This window comes from Megalops cyprinoides, chromosome 19, assembly GCF_013368585.1.
Source record: "Megalops cyprinoides isolate fMegCyp1 chromosome 19, fMegCyp1.pri, whole genome shotgun sequence".
Classification (NCBI taxonomy): domain Eukaryota; kingdom Metazoa; phylum Chordata; class Actinopteri; order Elopiformes; family Megalopidae; genus Megalops; species Megalops cyprinoides.
Genome location: NC_050601.1, coordinates 24698899 through 24716890, shown reverse-complemented (window position 1 = coordinate 24716890; position 17992 = coordinate 24698899). Strand labels below are relative to the sequence as shown.

Sequence of the window (17992 nt, the reverse complement as noted above, 5' to 3'; positions counted from 1 at the left end):
TGGATTTTGTCTCACTGGTTATTGTGTGGTAATACATTTCTTGATGAGTCTATATCAACATATTCTGGATCTCTGCCCCCCTTCCTATCGCTTTCTCTCCACATATTCTTTATGTGTGTATACATATGTATCACTTAAAATATGCATCAACAACAACAGTGGGCTAATAATTTTATTTTATTATGGTGACAATAACATTGTTGTTTTCCTTCTTTTTCTGTTATTATATTTCCAAGGAGAATGTGCTCATTAAAATACCACAGAAGCTTTCCTTTGCAGGAGTACCGTAAACATTTCGCTGAGTGCTGCCGCTAAGACTATTCATTTGTAGGCTTGTTCTGCTCAGCCAATCACAGACAGCGGGGGTGGGCCAATTATTGGAGAAGTTTGTCTGCCCTGCAGGGATGACTCCTCCTGTAGAACCAGAGGGACTGGCCAATAAGGGAGCTGATCACAGAGTGGGGTGATATGACATCACAGCTGTGGCTTCGTGATTACATCATTTATTCCTCCTAGAAGGATGAAGGGAGATCATTTTTTAGGTTCACGGACAAAGAGAGCTCAAAAGCAGTCGGCGGAGACGTCAAACAAAAAAAGTGGCAGCTAAACGGAGCGAAAAAGTGATGACAAACGTAAAAAGGATATACGAATGTGTCATTCTGAATAAGAATAATTCTGACAGAAAACGTTTCTATTTCCGTTGCTCCTCTGCAACATAATTTTTTAAAGGATCGACGTTATTTAGTTCTAACAACATTAAAAGAAAATTGCTGTTTACAACAGTCAAACTTAAAACACTTAAAAAAGAAATAAAACATATTAAGAAGTCATAAGACAGTAGAGTTCAACGAACGGTGAAAACAAAGGTGATACAAAAGTGAGATGTGGGTCAATGACCGACCATAGCACTGAAACTGCTCTTTGAAAGGGAGGAGAGCAGCCGCTCTCATGCAGCACCATGACAACAGGTTGCCGTGCCGCCAAACTGGAGCTGCACTGACGCGATGAGCTCCTTGCTGAAAATGCGGGGAAGTGAGAAATATGCAAATAAAGCCGGGAGGCTGGTTAGACAGGCACCCCTTTTTACACGAGGGAGGTCAAGTGTTTGGCTTACTTCTCCTTCTCTCATTTCTTGAATTTCAACGCAACAGTCCAATTGTCCACTGCTCATCAAGTCTGTTTTAGGTTTTGATATATTATACCCAGACATGTGTCTGCAAATTTCCAAACTTTTTCCCAGAAGGGGTTGCACTGTAGGTTTTAAGGGCAACATTTCAATAATAATAATTATTATCATTGTTATTGTTATTGTAATTGGAGTAATACATAAGTGAAAGATTAAATAAATGACTTTCTTTAGGTTAAAAAATGCGGAATTTTACCATTCCCATTTCCAGACAATTTTTTTCCAATTTTCTACAAGGAAATAGTTCAGTTATTTCAGTTGGGTGCTTTGTTCATCTTTGATCAAAACATCAAAATATCTTTGATCTGCATCCAAAGCTTCAGGTGCAAGCAGTGCTTTGGAAAACACTAGTAGAGTAAATATTGGTGTGGAATTATATGCAAGATCATACATGAGAGAATAGATACATTTATCAAACAAGTTCCTGGTTTAATTCGTATTTGTCTGTATTTCATATATCCAGATTGCATGTCTCTGGAATGTGAATTGGTCAGTTTATCCTTGATTTAGCCAAATTTGTCCTGACATCTTTAATATGAAAATGTTTCCCAGTGCTTCTTGCTGCAATTTAATAATTTACCCAAGTTTTGCGCATGTTCCTCCACTGACTGTGCTAAAAAATCATCAGAAGCATTAGTGATAACTTTCAGTCTACTATCATTTGTTAACTACAGTCAACATGTTTCCACAGAGCATAGCTATCCTCTCTGGCACCTTCAGATCTGACCCAGGATACATCTGCTGGATTTCCTTAATAATCCCTCCTTCAGATGTTCATCAGGCAGGTGGCATCTAGGTCAAGACTTGGTCACACTGAGTAATCTCTAATCCCACTGCCAGTCATTGACAAAAGACTGACAGGAACCAGACTGACAAACACTGTCTATTTGGAAGAGGGAATGACCCTCATGTATCATTATGCTAAAATCGGTGAGGTTACTTAAAAATCAACAGCCTTCTTTTCATCCCAACCCCCCTTGCAGAAACACAAACTGACTAGCAATGTATACTTTAACTGCAATTTTATAAATGTGTTGTTTCTCGCCTTTACTATAACAGAGATCCACAGAGAAGAGCAATTATTATTAAGCAATAAAGCAGGCTAATATGGAAATCTTTCTTGTTTTTGTGCCAATCCAAGTGTCACACAAACGCCAGTGTGCATTTCACATTCAAAAGGAAAGAAGAGTTTAACACTAGCCTGCTACGTCTGCAGAGGCTCCCAGGCAGGGGGCAACAATGTTGAAGGGACTTCTGTCCACCTGAACTGAAACTTGAAGAAATAATAACTCTCTTGTGGAAAAACAGGATGATCTGGTCCAAGATGGCCACTTACACATATCTTTGTAGTTCATATTGGCAAAAAAAAAAATTATACTGACTCAAAGGGCATCAGAGGTCAAGTACTCACTCACTCCTCATTTCCTGGAGTGATAAAATTTCATGTACCAACACTTAGCAAGTAGAAACTGAGGAACCAATGGGAGAATTTGGAGATTTTGAGGCAATTTAGAGAACATGAGTACAGGGGTATTTAGTGGTTCAATTCCCCTCTGAAAGAGCTGTGGAAACCATTAAACAGGTCACACTATGTTTCTGTTTTACTGATGCCTAATATCTACCCACCTAAAACTAAAGGTAATCCTATGTAAGAGCAGGGTGGTATTTCAAACAGGCGTATACACACCAGAGATGTCTCCTACTCCAGTAAAGGCGCGCACACACACATACACTGTCAGCCACTGCAGTTTTAACGTAATTCCAGTAGGGAAAAATTCCATTATCCTATAGGGAAACCCCCACCCCTCCTTGCCTGACCAGCAGACAGATAATGGATAATGTGGTGTAGGATGCTTACTTCTACATCTAGAAAGCTCTGTTGGCTTGAGTTACGAAATCATGAATGTGATATTCATTTCTGCATCTTGGGACAATGCTCACCCACGATTGGATGACAGAGCAGACATGCACCCCAAAAAATAAACCCAGAACACACCCTTTTCTGCCTTCTTCGGAGGCAGGAGTTGCTGAGGGAGCAGTGACCAATTAGATACCTCACATGAAGCCGGGGCATGCGGTGTGTAGAACCATTTCCAGACAAAGGCTTCCTGACACAACGTCACTGGTGCAGGCTAAGCCTCACTCATTAACCCAACCTGTTTAATCCAGTCACCAGATGTATACAACACCCCTGGCTCCATATTTACAACCATTTATTACCTGACATGAAGGCTGTTTTGAAAACAGGTAGTGTAAAATTACTGACAGATACAAAAACAGACACACACCCACATATGTATATATACCATTGCTGCTACAGCAAGTTTATGTTTATATGAATATGTACACACGTGTATAGTACATAAATAAGTACATTTAGGCAAATAAAGACACAAAAGCCCTCAAAAAACACAAATAAAACATTATAAGTACAATACTTAAGTATGGAAGAGGGTTTTCTCTTATGATTTAGCTATACAAACATCTATGTAGCGCTGTATATTTTGTACTCCAATGTGCTCATACATTTCAGAAAGAATCACTCGGGCAAAATCGACAGCAAAACTGAAGCAAAGTGAAAATTCCACAAAATGAAAATTCCACAAAATGAGCTGCAGGAAAAAAAAAAATTCAAAACACTTTATTCTGTTTCAATAGGCTAAAACACATTTTGGAACATCGATGCTCGAAACAAACATTACAAATAATTTAACCTTGTTGCACGTCAATGTCCTCTAACATTCTAGAACGATTACAGGAATGGAGGTCACCACTTCATCTGCAAGCAAGGAAGCCTATTCATTCATTTAAATAGATCTCCTTAAATAACAGACAGATTTAGGTACTTATTAATGAGAAGCTTATTTTTTTTCTCAATAACTCATTTACAGTTTGCTGTACAAGAAGTCGGTTGCAGAAGCTGACAAGAGAATGTCGCATGAGCAAGTGTGTCTCAGGTCCTGTCGGCACGTCAAAGTGTCATAAGCTGAAATACCATGCAGGAGGTGGCTGATTAGCCATGGCAGCAGTAGTGCTGAAAGAAAAAGCTGCTGCTTCTTCAGCGTGGCCGTTGAGCAGTATGGTGGAGAGAGATGGAGAGACGGAGTGTCATCCTGCCGCAGCCTGCGACCCAACCTAACATCGGCCTTCAACGTCTTTCCAACACTGTTTGCATGTTCGCTTCAGCACACCATGTTTTTTTTTTTCTCTGCACGGAGTCACCTGAATGTGTGCAGCACCCAGGACGACTGCGACCCGTTGCACCGCGCATCAGAAAACTGCAATCCTTTACTGCAAGCCTCCCTTATTGGAATGGCATGGTTTTTCAGGTCTTAAACTGTTTGTTATAATTATTATGCCAAATTTATAATGCAGTGCATGAAAAAACTGCACAGGTTAAGCATTCTTAAGTTTGTTTGTCCAACTTAAGAATAAAGCAAATTGTCGTTAGAATCCGTGCCAATAGCTAACTAGTTCATTTATCGGTTTTTAATTATTTTTGGTTCACAAATCTGTCATCCTATTTGAGCTCCAGAAATTTCATTTAAAAAAATTTACTGCAGTTTCTCATTAATGAGCATGTATATGCACCTCTGGAGAAACTCTGCTGGTATGTCACGCAGCTTCATTGTAAAAACAACCTACATATCTGCTACTGATTCAGAATGTCTTGGAACTGCACGCCTATTCAGTTTTTGAGTTTTATTCACAAAGTTCAGATGTATATACATATAATTATGTATAATAGATACATATTTTACAGTAACCCCAAAGAAATCTAAGTATTTTAGTTTGCCAAATGAACTACATTCTATTCTATATATTATACAAATTAATTCTATTAAATAACTTCAGTGCAATTGTTTCTTTTTGGTCTTTTCCGGCCACTTTCTTAACCTTGAGTCTGAGAACAAGACTGGCTTCTTTATTCAAAAAACCTCAGTATCAGGTAGCCTTTCCCTGAAGTGTGTTTCTGTGCTTTACGACTGAACTGCAGAAATGCCTGACATGCAAGGCTGAAGTAAGTCAAGTCAGGCGAGTCCCGTTTTTGCCAAATTTCAAAATCGTCGGCGAGACACTCACATCACTGACAGGGCGCTGTCCTCCTTTATGCCAAGGAGGGGTCATTGTGAAAAGATCAGATTGCAGACTGGCTTATCATAGTTTTAAGATTATTTTTGAAAAATTACTGTGACTGCCATTTTATAGAACACTGGCTCTAACATTTTCAGCTGTATTGTTTGACAATATTGAGCAATATTGAATCTGTGATACAATGGACACTGTAACCTTTGGGAAAGCAGGGTTTGTGCATCCCTGAAAGCAGATGCTCCAGTCTGTGTCTGTTAGAAGCGCACTGAAGCGGAGTTTACGGGCGTGGACTGCGATTTGCCTGTATTTACAACGATACACTCAAAGACAGGAAGTTACCTCAGAGAAACCAAAAAACAGGAAACAGTAAAAACATTTTTTTACATTCCCTTTTCAAAACTGGGCCAACTGAGCTCCTGGGCCTCGTTAATTACAGCTAATAGGGCCCCAGCGTGGTTAAACTCAACGAGAGGACACAGTCAGACATACTAAACCACTCTTCCATAAACGCCCCCCACCCCCAGGAATGGCATTTCTCAATTAAACAAACAGAACAAAGAAACCAAAGGACAAACTTTACAGTACTGCAGAGAACTCAAAATGCAGCAAGCCCCATAGTAAACCTTCAGGGAAAGTGCTCTGTGACAATTCCTTAAGAGCGCTATATGAAATAGAATTCTCCTGATCAACTGAAATGGGTTAAACAAATCTACACATTTACAATCACTGTGTCAAACGGGGCCTTTCTTAAAACACATTTATGCAGAAAATTAAGTCAAAGTAATTAAAAACAATTAATACTTATTACAAAAAAATTCATACACTATATTTGTTCAAAACAATCCATTATGTTCATGATTCAAACTTCCCTACCGCTAGCTGCCAACTGCGACTGCTTCAGCCAAAGAGTTTTACCGGCAGCGGCCAGAGGGGGCGACAAAGAGCGTGCAACAGAAAGGACCCCATGGTCGTGACCCCTCTCACTCAGTGCCGGGGTAATCTCCCTCAGGCAGTGGGAATGAAGTCCATTCTAACCATCTTAAATACATCCCTGACAGACACTGAAATGTCAGAATGAAGAAATGCAGAATGTAGCATTTAGAGCAGACCTTGTGGACACCTGCGACCCACCCCCCCCCACGTCTGGGGGTCATGACCGTGGCCTGGGACTTGGGATGGTGCATTTAGGGGCAAAGGTGGTACCGTGGGAGGCTGTTACTGTATGCTGGGGCAGGGGGCGGCAGTTTGGGTCTGGAGAGGGGGGGCTGCAGTAAATCTACAAGGCAAAGAGGGTGTCCTCGGACCTCTCAGCTTTCTTGCGGTTGCTGCTGGGGGCATTCCCGGGCGGGCCAGGGTCTCCACTAGGGGGCGACGGTAATGCCGTCTCAGCAACTTTGGCCCTCTCTTCCAAAAACTTGTCAAACTCTGGAGATGGGAAAGGTGAGCAGAACCAGGTTATATCAGTGAATGACAGTGTACAGAAGTTCCACCAATGATCACTGAAAGAACACTAGAGAGTAAATTTAAATTAAAAAGCAATATCTTTGCTGTCATGGTGCTGCATCTGAAACTACATGTAGTTAAATGCACTTAATCAGATCAAATGATGTTCCATAATTATTACGAAAATATATTAGAGATGTGCAGAGACATCTGGGACCATATGTGGGAATCTCAATAAAAAATAAACAAAAAAACAAATGTGTTCTCGGCCTGTACCTTCACTTGTGACTCCTTCTTCAGCGTCATCCCCTTTCTGTTCATCAGGAGAGAGAAAGAAAAAGACATTAATGAACGGATCAAATCACCATCTTCCAGACACAAACTCAACTACAGCCCTCTCCAGCCAAACTGTGAGCACCCTATGCGAAGCTGCTAGCTATTCCTTTCCCGTCTGTGCTACTTTTCCTCTCCTGTGGTGAACACACATAGTGGACCATTGCCCATATATACGGGAGACCACACCCACCCATGAGACCACGCCCCCCACAGGAAGAACATATATTTGCTCACAGGGACCTACACATTACAGACACCAGTCGCGTGTCAGAGACAACACACGCATATACACAAAAAGGAGAAACACTGCACACACAGGAGACCACACCCCACATATATGAGTGACCACACCCACAAACAGGATGCCACGCCCACAGATGGACCTCGGTGAGGCTGAATCTGCATTTGATGGGACCAGCCTTTCCTATCACAGAAACACATGTATGCAAACCTCACAAATACAAAAGCCATGTGTGTTCAGAAATCGATATACCACCCGACTCTTTCCCAAACAGAGAGCCAGAAGGGACTGGGAGTGTATGGTCAGCACAGCATGGCATTTCTCATTGAGTTAGGCAAAACAGACTGAATCATGAGTACGCATCATATGGAATGGTTGTAGCATTCTACAAGCTTTTGCCGTCCTCCCTTCATAGCAGGTTTATAATTCACTGGCCCACACATATAACGTTCCTAGGCTTCTTTCCAAATGACCGAGTGTTCATGGTTCTCTCCCCCTTACTAAGAAATTTGCACCATTTTCCATGACAAATAATAACATTTTTCTTTGACACTGCATGACAACACTGTATTGGTCATTATCAGATGACACTTGCAGGCCAGGTGTAACAGTTCGAACAAGGGTATCTTGGGTGCAACGTGGTTTCACTGGCAACAAATGTGACAGTAGAACTGTTCCCAACACAGTTGCCACTCCTTCTTTCATTCACCCATCCATCCTTCCACCCATCCATCCATCCATCCATCCATCCATCCATCCATCCAAGACAGTCATTCCTCAGTAGTTCATCTTGGACAGCTATAAGAACAAATCAGGACAGCATCGAATAAGGCTGAATTTAATGAGCGATACCGTGTAGGTGACTGCTTTGATGTTACATGATGTCATCTCACTTCACGCAAATGCCAGTTAAGCAGAATGTTAGCAGTACAATATACTCAAGCTACCTCCCTCCTACTCCATCACAGTGTTGTGACTATGGGGGAAACATGATTAGAGGAAGGGTTTTATAAAGAAAGAGATGTTGTTCACACCAAAAAGAAGGACACACAGGCAAGGAGGGTGGAATCAAAAGTAGAAGGCGTCTCACCACGTCCGTACAGAGCCACTCCTCAACGCCCTCCATGACAGAGGACGGCTCGACGGGGATCTACAGGGCGAAAGCCGCGAACAGGCCGCAGGGGGCCGGCGAGGCCGAGAGACCAGCCCGCAAGCGGAGGGCGCGAAACCAAACCAAACGACCAAAAAAAAAAAAAAACAACAATAAAATAAAAACAAAACAGCAGCTTCAACGTAAGGTCTGAGAGAAAACCAAACAAACGGCAAAAGTACACCAAGCCTGCAAATCGAACCCAACTCAAAAAGCAAATGGTAAAGAAATGCACGCCATGGCATAGAACACAGACACACATGAACACACACACACACACCAAAAAAACACAAACCAGTCATTCAAGGAGAAGGCGTGCAACAAGGCATGCAAAATATGACCAAAAAATAACCCTATGGGAATATCTGCAATCCAAAATATATCATATACATAATAGTTACATGGCAAATATGGAGTATATAAAATATCAATTATAAAATTGTTAAATGTAATCAATTACTGTCATCTTTATTACTTCATGAGTAATTTTATGCATATATCAAAAACATGGAATAATTCATTTTACAATATATTCTACAAGATATGCATAAAACATTTAAATGGGGCCATAAATGACATATTTTCTAACATATACATAGATGCACTCACAAGCACACACACACATAAAATAAAAACTACATGAGATTTTGCATGATATTTTAAAGCAGGGTGAATTACTGTTTACACCTGGGTAATGTAGTGTGAGGCCCAGTCTGAATGGACAAATCACTTAAGGTGTAGCATTCAGGAGAGGGTGGGGGGAGGTGGGGGCGGGGGTGTGTGACTGGCTGTGAAGACTGCAGGTTTTCTCTAACATTCCATCCTTAATCCCTTTCCTCAGTGACTGACAGAACAGTACTGGAGAGTCAGCAGTTTGACAGTTTTGAAGACTATTCGGTAGTTTAAGCACTCAGAGTGATTTTATTTTATACAATTTTTTTTTTTTAGCTTTTTTCCTCCATTTTTTTCTTCAGCTGTACCACCTGCTAATGCCTACTCAGGCAGGAGTGCTGAAGGGGAGTGCAAACTGCTCGCATGAAGCCAACTTCTCCTTTCCAGACTACAAGTCCCACAATGCACCACCATGGCAGTTCCATTTTTTCACTACAATGCAGCTTCAATACCGTTGAGGTCTTAAAGAGATAATGTATCTGTCTGCATCACAAATGCCAATTAACATATCAGAAGAGCATAAAACACTAAAGGGAACAATCAACTAGCAAAAGGAGGCTGAACTATGTAGACTGGTGTTGAAAGGGACTCAAACTTACTTCCTCTAAAGACCACAGAGAAAGTAAGTGTTCTCTCTCTTATCTGCTCATCCATCCATAAAAACCTTGAAAAAAAGGAACTGCCAATTTTGATTGGCAACGAGGACAAAGTTGAAATGCATCCATCTTGCTTATTTTCAAGAGTTCAAAGGTCTGATCACATTGCAGATGTAAGCAGAAAGGGATTTGAGACTGAGCAACAATTACACCAAAAAAGAATTTTTTACACTACTAAACTAGGAAAACTACTAAAAAAAAGTGTACTTCAAGAGGTTTTAGTATAACAGGATAGCTACATTAACAACTTTTACTCATCACAATTTTAACAGAAGCCTGTATTTTTTTGACTGCTGATGGCTTTTGAATTCGTCTTTACATTGCGTTACATTCATTTAGCAGACACTTCTATCCAGAGAAAACTTCCCACACAAAAGAACAGAAATGTATCCAGTCAAGTTGAATGAACTACAGTGTCAGACTTGGCTAACCACACTCCCAGACCAGTGAGTGTGAGCATCTTAAGAAACAATGATCAAGGATAATGACACTACTCCCATCCCAAAGCATCTTGGATTTGCCACTGAGAGAGACTGCAGATTCTAATCCCAGATGTGGCAATATAGTTGTACCAGTGAGCAAAATGTGTAACCTGTCTCGCTTGTGAACACATCGCGCTATAATGGAAATTATGCAGTGTGAGCTCTTTAGGCTGCTTTGCATACAGGCCTCTGCTACACAGATTAGCAATGTTATGTAAGGATGAGAATCTGACCAGGCCAAAGCTGCTGTACACTAGGAGTCCCCCACTGTTGACATTAATGAGGAAAGTTAAGCGACTCCTGCTCTTTCTAATAAATATGTGAGGCTGTTCAGCTTGAACGAGGTGCTGTAATTTTCCTCATTGCTGCGACAGTGAGGGTGAATCGGGGACATAAGTGTAAACAGTAACAGAGACTGAGTCTGCCACACACATGAGTCTTTGTGTGTGTGCGTGTGTGTGTGTGCTGGTATACGTGTAAACATGTGAATGAGCCAGTGTGTTTGTGTTAGTGCATTTGTGCATGGAGTGAGTGAGTGATAGAGTGGGTGGGTGAGAGTGCGTCTGCCTAACAGACCCACAGGGTACACAGCTTGCTGTTCCTGTAGCTAGGTGAGTGAGTGTATATATGAGTGAGTGTGTGTGTGACTGAGCATTTGTGTGAGTCTGCACGTCATTTTACCATTTTCCACAAAACATTTTCGGTTCTGTCTTCCTTAGCCACAAACAACTAAATACCGTCCCAAAACAAATAATTACAAAAACAAAGCACCATGCACAATTTAAATACATATTTGTTATAATAACAGAGATTAGTACAAATGTTCTGACACCAATCCAGTAATATAATTAAATAGACAGAACTACAAATGCTGTAATGAATATTGTAAAAAAATGAAACCTTTCTAAGTGTTGTGACTTTAGTGTGTTTTGTTGCCCAGGTGCAGTCTAACCCCAGTCCTCCCCTGTGCTGCGACTGGAGGAAGTGTGGGTGTGTCCCTTTTACTGCTAAACCCCCCCTCCTGCTATAGAGCTGGATCCAGGCCGGCCCACTTAGTTCATGTTGTGGGTGATTTTCCATCTCTTTTAGTTGTGCTCACTCATGTCACCTCAGCCAGCTTATTGTTATTGGAGCTGGCCAGATGTGGGCGGAGTCATCAGACTGTGGAACTACTTCCATCTGGGTTGACGCTAAAAACTGAGCAGATTAGCACGGATAGAGAATGGAGCACAGTGCCATATTTGATCACAGCAAACAACCAGGGGCATAGAGGTGCAGCACAGAGTGAAAGTCTTGTCTGGACAATCTCCGCCTTGGACAACACATGAAATCCAGGCAGTGAAATCAGGGCAGACGCCAGTGTGACGCCACCTGAGTGGTTGAGGAGTTGTGCTCCATTGCATTAGCCAGATTTGGCTTCAGTCAGCAGCAGCCTGGTTCCAGTGCTCTATTGGGAAGGAGGGTATTTAGGAGGGATGCTTTTTGCAGTGTGGGGGCGTGGGGGTGTGTGCGGGGATGGGTGGGCAGGTGGGAAATGAGGACCAGGTGAGGCAAGGGGCAGGGCAGGCCGGGGGGTTGGGGCTGGTGACATCCTCACCATTCCTTGGTTTATAAGCCAGCTGTCTATTGGCTCCAGGTGTGCGTGACCCTCTTTTAACCTCCGCTGAATCAAACCAACGACAAAAAAATGGCTCATGAGCGCGTCACATGAAGGAGGGTCCCCGGAACAAGGGCTCAGAGAGGACACAGATCGGTACGGTGACTCACAGCTACAGAGAGGGCGGGGGACCGTCACTAAGAGACGGGCCCGGAAGCAGAGCGGGCGGGCGGACATTCCACTCTCAAAAATAAGGTGTGAAAACGGCCAAAAAAAAGGAACCCCACAAAACCCAAACTTTGTCCAGGCGGCTTATCGGAAAGCACACACTGTACTGCACAGTGCAAACTGTCTGCTGACGCTGCCGCGGAGCAGAGCGGCTTTCAGTGCTGGCTTATGAACGTGACCAGCGGGTGAGTGAAAGCTTGGGCTGAAGCTCTCCTGCCTGGTGTGTTTTTGGACTGCTGATCGTATCAAAAGGCTCCTTCCCACGTTTCTGTCAGGGTGTTTTTTTTTTCTGTATGCATTTCTTTGAGCTGGTCAGGTGCTGACACTGTCAGACTGCAGTGTGGTAACCATTATTCACACTGCAGGGATGTGCCTCTGAAACACACCCCACGCTCGTTTCACCTCTACCTCACGGCCTGACATTGAAGGCACCCAGTGCTTCCAACACTTTAAACACTTTACACAGTGTTCACACACGTAAAGGGAACTGTGGCCTGGTCTTCTGAGACAATAAAACCCCGGGAGCTTGTTTGGTTGGACACAGTGAGCATCCAACTTAACGTTTCCCCTGGGGTTCTTTTCCAAATGCTTTTTATCTTCTAAGATATCTTTTATCTTTCCACACAATTTTTAATTGTTTAGAAATTTCATGTTGAGACAAAGGTTCAGTAATAACTGTAAGGAAAACTACTGCTAATTCCTCACAAAATGGAGACAGCTGGCCTTTAATGTGTTTAAGGAATGCCAAATTACTGTTTTGTATCATTTTAAAAATATTCAGTACTTCACATGAAAATAGTGATGGACCCCTGTTGGTGGAATCAACGTAAACTGTCCCATTAGGAACACTGTGCCTTTTTCCATATCTCACCAAAATAAAACAAGCAAAAATCAGTGATGACCTATGTACAAAAACTGAACTAGCAGGAAGCACAGCAAAGATACCAGAGTATGCAAATGACCTTTAATATAGCTTGCTTATTTATTACTTTCATTGTGTTTCATGAAGATATTAATGTTACACTTCCTTAAAGGGTCTTGATAGGCACAAAAAACACCAAAGTGTAATTTAAATATCAATATTTCAAGTAATTTCAATAATTTCTATATCACAAAGTACACTGCTTCCACAAATACACTGCTATAAAAACCCACTACAGTCAGCATACTGCTCAGAGAGGGTGTTAGTCTGACCTTAGTCATGTGTCAGAAGTCAACTGCACACACCAAAGCATCCCATGCGGAGATAAGACACCCAAGGCTGACAAAGTGCGAGTTTGTAGCCAGCTCTGCAGCATACCCTCCTTGCCAACCTGGGAAGCTGAAGAACTACACTTCCCATCATGCCTCAGTGTACTCACCCCTATGGTGTTCTGTTGCCTGATATCCAGGGCGGCAGCCAGGCCACCCAGGGCCTGAGGGTCTTCGTACTTCACACTGATGACAATTGAAAAAAGAGATTATGGGATGTTTGAAGTCCTTGTGCTTTTTGTCTACATGAGCTTATTTACTGACATGTAATCCCCAAACCACAGGTGACTGTAAAATCCATATATTGCTTTCCAATATGAAATACAGAAAGAAACTACAATGTGAATGATTGATTATACTCTTTACTCCTGTTTTTTCTTTTATTTCTTATTTCTTATGGTTGTATTTGTTTTTTTTTTTCTTTATGTTCTGCAATCTTCCATCTATTCATAATACAAACATTTAAGGTCATGTACCTATAACCTTACATTTACAATACTTTTCCCTAGAAAATTCAATAGTATTTTGCATTTTTTAAGAGAAGAATGTGTAGGTAGTGAGAGAGTAGTGGGTGGGGAGTGGGAGAGTACTGACAGAGAGGTGGGAGGGTAAAGGGGGTGGCTGTATGAGAGTAGTGTGAGAGTACTGACTCTCACACTATTGGGCAGGTCATGTATGGTCTTACTTCTTTCGCTGATCGGCCAGAGAGCTGTTCCTGGTCTGAGCGAACATGTCGAAGTCATCTGGCTGGTTGCAGCTCGGCAGAGAGCTCAAAGTGCCAGTCACGCTGTCCCCACCAACATCTGCAGAACAGTCACAGATAGACACCACCCACTCAGACAGGTTTACAGGCCGCTCTCGCTATCTAATGCAGCACTTCTCAGATAACACAACGCAATACTGTCACACAAACACAATGACCAACAAACACACACAAACACTCACACTCACCAACACACAACCACACGCACACACACACGCGAGCGCACACACACACACACACACACTCACACCTATATGCATCCACATCTCTCTTGTCAAGGTCCAAAGTCTGGAATAGTATCGTATGAAGCGTGCATTATGTCATCCCTTCCAGCACGCTTACTCAGTCAACTTTCACCTTCTTGCTTGCAGCTGATGTCACTTCCTGTGCCACGGAACTGACTCAACAGCCCAGGGCAGTGTGTTGGCCTATCTGTGTTCAGATCATGTGTGCTTTTCTGCACTTAAAGAACTCTGATAAAAATGAGGATTTCATGCGATTCCTGTGTCAGACATTTACATGTATGTCTGACAATCTCAAACTGCTTCCTATAAGCCCAAACCTGAGTCTTGTCCTGCAATAGATGACACAAGTCCGCCTAATTACCACTTAGAGCTCTTCATCACTGATCAGACAAATGCAAAACAGGGTCAAAAAACTGTTTTCTTCCCAGAAACCTGTCTGACCAAAAGCAGCGGAAATAACGCAAGACTAACACACTGCGTCAGATTGCCGTCTCCGCTGTGACCTTTGACAGGAGCTGACACAGCGCTTTGAGAATGACTTTGAGAATGACTGACTGAGCCAGCGGCCGGTGCCGCAGACGGCTCTTTCTGCAGGGAGACCGGGCCCTCACCAAGTCCGGCCAGCTGCGTGGACAGGGAGGCGGGCGTGGACGAGGGCACGGGGCCGACGCTGGCCGGGGGCGTGGCGCTGACCATGGGGCTGACCACGGCGGGCGACCCCGGCCCCAGGTCGATGAGGTTGTCTTCGGTGGCCTCGCTGAGGACCTGCGGACAGAGGACGCAGAGGGTGAGGGACGCCAAGGGACGCGCTGAGGTACAGGGGTTCAGCGACCTGAGCTGCTGCCAGCACAGCTAGGCTTCGAATCCCGGGCACGGCACTGCTATTGCACCACCCAGCTTGGAACTTGGACCTGAACTGTCACGATAAATATCCAGAAATATCACCAAAAAAGTATTCAAAATAAAAAATGCTTCCACAGAAACATTCTTCACATAGAATAACAATTTATGATCTGTGTATGCATATATTTATCATTGTCAGCTGAGAAAAAGCTTAAAGGGACACAGAACAGACAAACTCAGATGTACCTGTGCAGGGAGAGTACTTACCAAATACACAGTAAGGATTTCAGAAACTTTCACCAAAGACTGCAAGCTATCTAATTCACACATTTCTAAAAAGACACGTTTACACATGAAGGACAACAAGGCAGGTTTCTATTCGCTAAACATGGATCGATGGACTCTACACACTACTGGCCGCAGAAGTAGGGACACAGAGAGGACACTCAAAGGGACAGAAAGGGCAGAGAATGGGGAGGGGGGTAGTTTTACTTTCACCATTCCCACAGGTGCGAAAGAGACAGGATGGAGAAGCCGCAGTCCCCATACATCAAACAGCACAGCGTTAGGCATCTGTGTGGATGCGAGCCTCGCTTACAGAGCCTTTTTTAACAGGCTGAGGACACCTGTCGCTTTTGCAGTGACAATGCAGGGGCATTGTGGGTAAAGAGAAAGGGGAAATATGGGGAGGGCCCAGGTCAACAGACTGGACAGGATGGCATGATTTTGGCTTCTACTGCAGCTGCTTGGGGTTAAAGTCAAAACATGCCATACGGCTTCAACGGGCTGTTATGATGATGCCCATATTCCAGCCAGACATGTTTGTACTCTCTCCTACATGGCTTGAGTTGTTTCTAAATAAACACGAGACACATCGGACAGTTTTGATACTTGCCTCCCTCAGCTAGGCATTACAAAAAAGCAAAAAAAAACATAAACGATACACACGTATTCCAACATTCACGTCTCGCCTTGACACAGTGTAATTCTACCTTTTTGCTACCCACCACTTTATGCAGCCAGAAAAACTGCGCACACTCACATTGAGCAGCATCTGCTAAAGCTTTATACCCATATCTGTATCTAATATCACCCTATAGCCACCATTAGGATACAGGAACATTACGTAAGAATAACATTTAACTGTGATTTGCTGCGGTAGCAAAATTTGTCAAGGGAGTAAGAAATGACACTACAAACAGAAAAGCGAATCAAAACGCTGACAAAAAGCACGGAACAGCATGAATAATTCACTGATTTTCATATCACATTAAATGGGTTCACACGACCATGCAATTAAATGTCTCCAGTGTATCCAATGCATCCAATTAAATGTACGAAAACAACACAAAGGCTGGGTCAATCTCTTCAACTGCACAGGTCAAAAATGAAAAAAGGACCTTGAGTAACAAGAGAATTAGACACTTATATCGGACAAAAACATGCGACACAAATTTAAATAGTTCATGCGTATTGCTCAGGTATGTCCGCAACAGGAGGAAATACAGTGTGTTAGGCTGTCACTTCCTGACTGGCAGTAGTTAAGACTACCACAAGTCCTGATTCGGTAACTCACCCCATTATTGGTGCTTTGGGCCGCCCTTCCTGACCGGTACCGCTCATATCTGTCAAAAAGCAAGACACACCTCTTCACGACATTTTATAGTACATTCTGTAAAACATCAAAAATACATTCAGTGCAAGCGCATGCTGTACACTGAAGCAGCAATAATCTGCATGGTTCAAAATATACTACATAGAGCATATTTTGGCATATATTCAAAATGTATTCCTTCAATATTGCTTTTTATACTTGCGCACTTTTTGGTAAGAGGTTCTCATTTTTTCAAGTTCATGCTTTAGTGTATAATATGTAACATTATAGTCACTTAGAATACCATAAAAGCTTTTAAAAGCCTATATGGCTATAAAACTATACTAAAATCCTTCTTTATTCTTTTCTTCTCACCTGACAGTGTCGAAGCAGAAATGGCCATGAAAACCCACTTGTCATTTACTGAATCCAAAGCAAAATGAAATGCACTTGCAGTGCAGGGTAATAACCATTCTGCCTTCCTTTCACTGTACTCATAAATAGGTCTTGTGGAGAATTAAACTCATTCTCTGCTCATTTGTCATTCTGTTCTGGATCAGTGACAGTGCAGAAACGCTCTGAATATCTAGGTGTGCACGGTGTCCCAGATTAAGGCCAGTGCCATTGGGACAGAAATGACATGTTATTATGGGGTATGCAGGCACAGAGAGTCCTTGCGCTGATGGTGGAGGGTGGGGAGGGGACAGAGGGGCGGGGCTACCTCTCATATCGCAGGAAGATGTTGTTGAGGTCGTCGTTGACGTGCAGCAGCTCCTCGGTCACTTCCTCGTTGGAGACGCGGGAGATCAGCTCCACAATGCGCTGTTGCATAGCCCGGCAGGTCCGGTTCAGCTCCTGCAACGGGACACCCGACAACGTGCTTTTAGCAAGGATCATATCACCATAACCTTCTGCACACTCCACTCTATTATGATGTCATCGCCATGACCATCTGCACACTCCATTCTATTGTGGTGTCATCGCCTTGACCTTCTGCACACTTCACTCTATTATGATGTCATCGCCATGACCATCTGCACACTCCATTCTACTGTGGTGTCATCGCCTTGACCATCTGCACACTTCACTCTATTATGATGTCATCGCCATGACCATCTGCACACTCCATTCTACTGTGGTGTCATCACCTTGACCTTCTGCACACTCCACTCTATTGTGATGTCACTGCCATGACCTTCTGCACACTCCACTC

The 17992-nt window shown here is 42.9% G+C and overlaps 1 protein-coding gene across 1 annotated transcript in view; it reads right to left on the bottom strand.

Annotated features, from left to right (window-relative positions):
* Positions 1-4189: 4189 nt before the first annotated feature.
* Positions 4190-17992, bottom strand: part of LOC118794207 (TOM1-like protein 2) — a 29934-nt gene continuing 16131 nt past the window's right edge. The window contains exons 8-14 of the mRNA XM_036552412.1: positions 17501-17634; positions 16762-16810; positions 14954-15107; positions 14020-14137; positions 13445-13520; positions 6998-7034; positions 4190-6703 (exon numbers count right to left, since the gene is read on the bottom strand). Of these exons, the coding sequence (XP_036408305.1) occupies positions 6555-6703; positions 6998-7034; positions 13445-13520; positions 14020-14137; positions 14954-15107; positions 16762-16810; positions 17501-17634 (717 nt within the window). The 3' untranslated portion in view covers positions 4190-6554. The remainder of the gene's footprint in view (positions 6704-6997; positions 7035-13444; positions 13521-14019; positions 14138-14953; positions 15108-16761; positions 16811-17500; positions 17635-17992) is intronic.